The following is a 7,500-nucleotide window of genomic DNA, read 5'->3' on the forward strand; positions in this document are numbered from 1 at the left end:
AATAAATGGATGAATTCTCACCATCCTCCAGTTCAGACAGTTTCTGATTGGCTGCATCTCTCTGCTTCTCCAGGATCTCACACTAACAATCAAACAACACCAGCACACACAGAGGAGATCAATCATGCAACAACATATTGATGCAGCTGATTTTCATCCACATCATTCTCTATTATCAGACAGCTGAGCCACTAAAATTACTTTTGGTCCTCGTTAATGTAATCAAGTTTGTGTACTCGTGCTTTAAGAGCATTTTGATTTAGCAATTTTGTGTCATTTTTTTTTTTACTTTTTATGTTGTTACTTGCTGTAATTAAAGAAGTCGGATTCAGTGATTGTCTCGAACGTGGTACCTGAATGTCTCCCTCATCTTCACAAGATGAATCCGTCTCTCCGTCAGAGTCTGTGGGTGAAAACGTCCTTTTACCTTCACGCAACACAGATATGAGAACAGACACCACGTTTAACAGACGGCCATCAAAGATCCTCACATCCTGCAGCATGACTGGAAGAGGAACCTCAGGAGTCCCTCTGAACAAATACAGGAAGTGAAATCACAGAAGGATCCTATAAACAAGTTTCACTTTCTGGGCCTCAGACTCATGGCAGCTTTCAGCTTCACGATGTCCAACAAACTGAGAGCTTCGTGGTCACAACATTAGAAATGAATTTGCTGTCTGTAATGTAAAAATATTGATTTTTAGCACAAGAAATTTCCCCTCGGGGATTAATAAAGTGTATAAAATAAAAAAATAAAAAATAATCCCATGTAAAACTACAATTTATTGGTTTTATGCTTCTGTTTTGCTACAGATGAAAGCAAAGATGTGATGAGTGATTCAATGAGCTTTAGAGATGCTGGTCGGTGTTACATTTTGGACGAGGTACCCTTGTTTCCAGCCTTTATGCTTTTATGATCATGAAAAACACATTCTATCTCTTTTGTTTTACCCATTAAAAAACAGAAGTGTGGAACTGAGTGCAAAAAGCCTCGGTTGTTCTGCTAAGCTAAGCTAAAATAAGCTAAGCTAAATATCTTAAACAACGTTAACTTTAATGCAGCACATACAAATCTCACGATTTAAAGAGTTTGCAGAATTTTTTTTTAATGATGGAACATTCACTATTTAAAAGAACTATAAAACTGAACATCTGCACAAAGGGGAGTTATAAATGGTTAATGAAAAGGTCATTTTGAACTTTTGCACACACTGAATCACCACCATAAATGATATGACTTATTATATACAGCCTGCTGAGAAATCTTGTTAAAATTCCTCCTAACATCCACATTATCAAGTCTTACCTGCAGCTTCATCTTCTACCCACATTCTGCCTGTTTATCGGTTTGATTTCCTGAGTAAACGAAATAAAGCTTCACATTCCAGCACAGACAAAAACCTGCTTTCTCTCTGAACTGCTTATTATGAAAGCAGCAAGTAGGAATGTCTGCTTAGCCCCCTCCGCCCCTCCCAACCCCCCCACCCCCTCTGCCAGGACTCAAAAATGAGGAACTTTCACTGAACATTGGCCAAAGAAAGATCTTAATCATCAGAACAAAGCGTTACCAGGGTTTTTAGGTGCTAAAAAGAGGATTTCTTTTTTTTTTTTTTTTAAATAATGATATTTATTTCGTTTTGCTCTTGATGTTACAGATAATTTAGTAGAAGCTGCACTTCTACGCCGTCTTCATGCAGTGAAAAAGGGAGGAAACGCAGCCTGGGTCCATGCATGTGGCCTCCAAGGGACGACACTGTCTCTCTACTGCAAGATCAATGTCACTCAAGCAGCCGGGGCAAAAGGCAAAGCTGCTTTCAGTCCTCTATTAGCATCTGTGCTCGGAGTTCATGACCCTCTGACACATCAGACACCTGCCATGGCAACCGCAATCCTGCCTGATAATTCAGGAGACGATGGGTGGCAGCGATGACTTGATGACACACATTCCTTCACCATGAATGATTTAGAAACTTCAAATTCCTGATCCCTCACTCCTGTTTTATACATGCACCTGCCTTCCAGGAGTTAGATTTCTAACAATATACACCAAGACTTCGGGCAAAATGAAATACTACACCTGCATATAGTTCTGAGCGTTTCAGTCAGTGTGTTGGCGCTCCGGGTGTGCTCGGATGCTTCAGGGCCGACAGATGGAGACCACAACTTAAAGCATAAAGCTTGTGTTATTCTCTATTTTTCTTACTGTTAAAAAAGACAACAATGAAAAGACCAAAACCATGATTCTCAAATCACCTTCAGTGTTAATGTCCTGCACGGCTGAAGGATAAAAAGCTGTCTGTGACGTCCTTGTGATTTCATGAGTCTTTTCTCTCTCAGTATGTTGCTCTTTTTACAGGCACCACCTGAGCACCGAAACCTCCTCCAGCCCGCCGCCCTGACCTTTGCTAATGATTCCTCACCATGTTAATAAAGGTGAAATTGTCACTTAACATTAGTTGTTGTCTGGTGTTCCTAGCAGCGCGCGACATTGTCAAAAAACTTCCTCATTAGAACACGGTCTTAAATGTTTTATTCTGAGTTAAATAGAGAGCAGATTGTAAAACCAGCAGGAACCACAAAGACTATAAGCGAGGCCGCCTGTGAGATTCAGTCAGACCTTGATCTTCATAACGCTCCTTTGATTCCCTCTGGAGAACGAGTGCTGATGTCTTTTCATCCGTCCAACTCGTATAGTGTTTGCATTTACGGAGAAATGTCAAAAGTAAAATGTGCAAGAGAGTTTCAGACACAAAAAAAACGAATCCTGCTTCAAGTTTTTGTACAAATTACATGATAATCTTCTATTTTAGTCACACACACGCTGTTTTGTTAATATAACCCAATACCGTCTTATATAATGATATAATACTGACATGTTTTTGTTTAACACTGAGATCTCTGGGATTTTTCAGCCTGCTCGGAGGAGTTCACATCGTACAATTCAAAATGACCCCACCGGCAGCGCTTTAATGTGGGAGCCCCTCTTCAGCGTTTCTAAGCACAATATAAACATCTAACAAATGGTTTCTAATGCACTCTAATGTAGTTATAAACACACAGAAGTGTTTGTAGATGAATCATTTGATTGAATTAAACACGGTGGGCATCCATTAGTGGAGGCTTCTGTTTAAACAGAATGACAATAATAAAATATAAAATATGACTTCATAGGAGAAGTTATTAGGACAATTGTTGATAAATGCTGTACATTAAAAATCATATACATATCCTTATAGATACATATACAGCTGCATTATAGTGTGAGGTAAACCATTTATTAATTGTTTGCATGCTGCCTGTCAATGCCACATTAGATTTGAATAAATAACTATTTAACATAATGATCAACATTTTATTCCTGATAATTGAAAATAAAAATATCTGAAACCTTCACGTTGGCGAAATAGAATTGAGAGATATAATCAATCTGTTAACTATTTTTTAAGGTAAAGACAAAAAAAAAACCTTGGACCTTGGTGTTTCTGAAGAAAATCCTGGCTACAGCTCTGTTTGTCTACTTTTAATGTCGCCTAAAAACATTTTATTTAAGTTCATTATTGACTATTTAACTATTAGACATTGTGGCTAATCATCTTTCAAAGATATATTTGCTCTATATTGTATTTTACTGGAAAAAGAAGCCTCAGTCACCCTGAATTCCAACAGTAGAAATAATCAAATGTGGTCTGAGCTGTGCTTCACAGACTACATGTGCTGCAGCAGGTTGAACACGACTAAACCCGAAGGTTTTTTATTTTAAGCTGCAACGGTTGCGTTACTGCTGAGAGCAATCAAAGGTCTTCAAAATAAAAGTTTCAGCTCAACAGATAAAATGCAGAGGATGCCATTTAGTGCATTTACTTTCTAAAAAGCACATTGAAATGTCCTATTTCAGCCCTTATTAGTCCTGCCTCAGACAATTAAACAAGCGTCCCCGGTTGGTTGCTCCTCAAAATTACCTGTCAGAAGTGGGATTCGAACCCACGCCTCCAGAGGAGACTGCGACCTGAACGCAGCGCCTTAGACCGCTCGGCCATCCTGACCTGTATTATAAGTCAAATATATCCCAATTAATTTTCAGTTGTACGTCGCCACTCAGACTGTTACACGTTCCAGGTATTTTACAATCAAGACAGCCTGTGCAGCTCTAAACAGCGTTTACTGAACCGGGAGTTTAAATGTGTGATGAAGCACATGCTGGCATCCTTCAAACTGTAGCTGCCAGCTCAAACATTTAGCTTCAGACTGTATTACAACCTGCAGCTGCTGCCAACGCCTGATGTTATGTGCTCATGTAGTGTGGTGTTTCAGCCTGTCAGGAGGTGGATGGTAAAATATGACGCAGCAGAACTCTACAAATAAAGGAACACGGTGAGCTTCAGTAAAATCATGGCTTCCCTTTGCATTGGCTTCACTTTTACATGTTTACATAGTGTGTAGTTATACAGGTGGATCTCAGTATTCTTTGGAGGGTTAGACTTAACCATAAGCAGTCAAATAAATGAGCCATATTTCCCCTCTGGAGTATTATATCTGACAGTACATAAGGTTTTGAAACGTTCATATTTTCTTATAGGGTCAAATAAATTAGCCGATAACATGTTTTTTATTTAGGTAAATCCCAACTTTTTATCCTGTATTTATGCTAAATATGTTTACCACCTTTCAACAACAAGGAAATTCAAATGGCTTTTAATGAGATGTGAAATGATACAAGATGTAAACAGAAAAGAAAACACAATGAAAACCACGTAAAAAGTAATCTGAAAAAAATAATCAAACGGAACAAAAGAATAAAAAGCTGCAGCTATAAAGCCGATAAAATGTAAATAAAACCTGCCAATTATATTTGAATAAAGGTGTCGATATAATGTTAAAGGTTGTCTCATATCTGGTGCTAAAGTCTGTTTAATTAGCTTCCATTCAGGCATGAAACCATAATAAAGACCTAATTAAGATTTGAATTGGTCTGTACAGACATCAGGAGTCACCAGCTCTTTTTCAGGATTCAGTTTTTCCTCATAGACACAGATATCGTGAAAAAAAAAAAAGAGAAAAGAACTGTCCTATTGTTGGCCTCTGGCCTTCTTTATATCTCTGCCCTGATTGGCCTCTGACGTCACACATGCCTGTCATCCTGAAAATTTGCATCCTGGCAACCCCCTACCCCACCCCACCCCACCCCACCCCTCCACCCCACACACACACACACACACACACAATCTGCATCCATCCCACTAGACTCAGTTAAGAAGCAGAGGTTTAATGAGCTGATTTAGGATATGAGGCAGCAGCAGCAGCATCTGGCTGTTTAATACTCCAGCAGAGTTGGACCGAGGTGATGGATCACTGGGTTTTAACGACACTGATCTGATGTGGTTTTTGTGCACATGAGTAACACGGGAAGGCTGTGATTATCTGCTGGGTGCACATACAGTGTTTGTGTGTGAAATGAGCAAAACAAAATAAAAATCAGAGTAAGAGAGAAAGATTATGAGAGACAAACACACTCACCTGCTCCGGCTCTGCCTACTCAGCACTAATGACTGCGTGATTGGATTAGCCGGCTTTTAGCAGCGCCACAGCTGCAGCTGACAGAGAAGCTAACCTCCCAAAGGTCAAACTGGGGTCAACAAGAGGCTAGCGGGGTCGCGACCTTTGCATAAGACGAGGCCTTTCGGCGGGAGAGAGAAATGACAGATTTCAAGAGACAAATGATAAGAGGGAGGTGTTTTTGTTATTTTTGTCTTTTTTTTTTGTCACGGTGACAAATAGATTTCTGGGAATTCAGAGAGGAGGATGCTGAAACCGGAAAAGAGGGGAGGCGAGAATCGGAAAAGATGGAGCGTGTTTTGAAGGAGGGAGACCGGATGCGTTGTGACAGAAGAGCCCAGCAGACACGGCTGGCCTCCTGGTGACTCCACTGTATGCTGTAAGCAAACAGGCCCGCCGCCGCCACCGGCTCCTCCGCTTCACCGGGAGACTTTTCCTCCCTCACGTTGTCCTCCTCTGTTATCAAAGCCGTACTGAGCATCACCTTTTTACAAATACAACAAAAACAGAAGCGTATCATTTTCCATGACCCCAAACTATCCTTTAACCTTCTGCTGGGAGCCAGGAGGGATTTTCATAAGCACTTAATGGGATATCAAAATATGTGGGTCATGTTTAATAACTTGATATTATATCATAACGTCACAGCTTTAAAGTGCATTCAAGCTGCTGTGCTTTAACTTCTCCGTCGTTGTAGGAGTCACACGTAGATTTTAAAGAGTCCTGTTGGCTGTGACTGTCGCCGCTGAGAATAGCAGTCTGTGAGTCAGTTCCCCCGCAGCAGGATTTATCTCTGCATTAGTCGACGAGGATGATGACCGAGTCTATTAGACGGAGTACATGGCAATATTCTCCTGTGATTAGTTTCGGCACACGACGCGCTCAAAACACGCGCAGATTCACTGATTGACAAAAACGGAGAGAAAATGTTCATCGATTCATCGTCCTGAAAACTCTCCAGACATTAAAGGTCCAGAGGGTCAAAATGAGCAAATCCAGCTCTCAGGAAGGATCGCTCATTAGAAGTTATCTGTAGTTTGTGTCTCTTCTCTAACAGCCTTTTGTCCTGCATGTGTTGTATGATTATGTCATCTAGTGCTACAATAGTCGCTCGTTGATGGACTTTTTTTGTTTTTAAATCTGGCAATTTTGAATCTATTTAGTGGTTTTAGATGGTTTGTTTGGGTATAAATGAACTTTTTATGTGTTTTATTGTGTTTTTTTTTTTTTTAAATGTTTGCCTCAAATTGCCCCTTAAACTACGAACAAAGAATTTTGAGCTGTATTTTATTTTGAAAAGAGTATTATTTTTGTTATAACAAAATCAATCACTGATGAATTTGAATGAATGAATTTAGATAATCATGTTTACCCTCCTCAAAGTAAAGTATTAAAACGTATAATTTAAATTGACTTAACATTTTCTACAATCATTTCAAATGAATGAATGGACATTAAATCTGAAAAATTAATTAAAGTGAACATGCAGGTAGAGTTTTGATCATGACTAATAATACAAATTTGAGTTGCATTAAACTGTTTGAAAGGTGTCACATGAAGTTTGGTTGATTGCTGTGTTTTTATTGCTCGACATATTTTTTTTATCATAAAAGCCGATTGAAAGTAGCTCGGCCTGTAAATACGGTAATTTAAATGTAATAAAATGCATTTAAATGATATGTATTTATCCCTGCAAATAATATTCTCGATTTATGAAGCATGTTGTTGTGTGGATTTCCTCAGAGGGAATTTGTAAGATGCTCTGTATAAAAGGCTGAATATAAATAAATCCTGTCTGTGCTGGTGGTTTTTCCCTCTCCGCCCTGTAGGTGTCGCTCTAACTCTGCCATCTGCCACCTGTTGCTCTGCTTCTTTTCTTCGTCAGGTTCTTCCTGCTGTCAGTTTTTATCTTAAAAACAACACCTTGTTGTCATGTTTGTTGAACAC

The 7,500-nt window shown here is 39.4% G+C and overlaps 1 protein-coding gene and 1 non-coding gene across 3 annotated transcripts in view; both read right to left on the reverse strand.

Moving 5' to 3' along the window:
- The window catches only part of shtn2 (shootin 2), an 11,867-nt gene extending 10,450 nt beyond the window's left edge, over positions 1-1,417 (reverse strand). The window contains exons 1-3 of one of the 2 annotated variants that reach the window (XM_069723228.1): positions 1,307-1,417; positions 354-403; positions 22-82 (exon numbers count right to left, since the gene is read on the reverse strand). In XM_069723228.1, the coding sequence (XP_069579329.1) occupies positions 22-82; positions 354-403; positions 1,307-1,331 (136 nt within the window). In that variant the 5' untranslated portion in view covers positions 1,332-1,417. Of the gene's footprint in view, positions 1-21; positions 83-353; positions 428-1,306 lie in introns of both variants that reach the window. The other variant, XM_069723227.1, reaches the window with a different exon arrangement.
- A 2,543-nt stretch (positions 1,418-3,960) lies between these two features.
- trnal-cag (transfer RNA leucine (anticodon CAG)) lies at positions 3,961-4,043 on the reverse strand. Its single transcript has one exon. It is a non-coding gene; the product is annotated as a tRNA-Leu (tRNA).
- Positions 4,044-7,500: the final 3,457 nt, after the last annotated feature.

Source organism: Brachyistius frenatus, unplaced genomic scaffold (genome assembly GCF_029030835.1).
Source record: "Brachyistius frenatus isolate BFR_SWC_R1_liver_20210118 unplaced genomic scaffold, ASM2903083v1 Contig_321, whole genome shotgun sequence".
NCBI lineage: Eukaryota > Metazoa > Chordata > Actinopteri > Embiotocidae > Brachyistius > Brachyistius frenatus.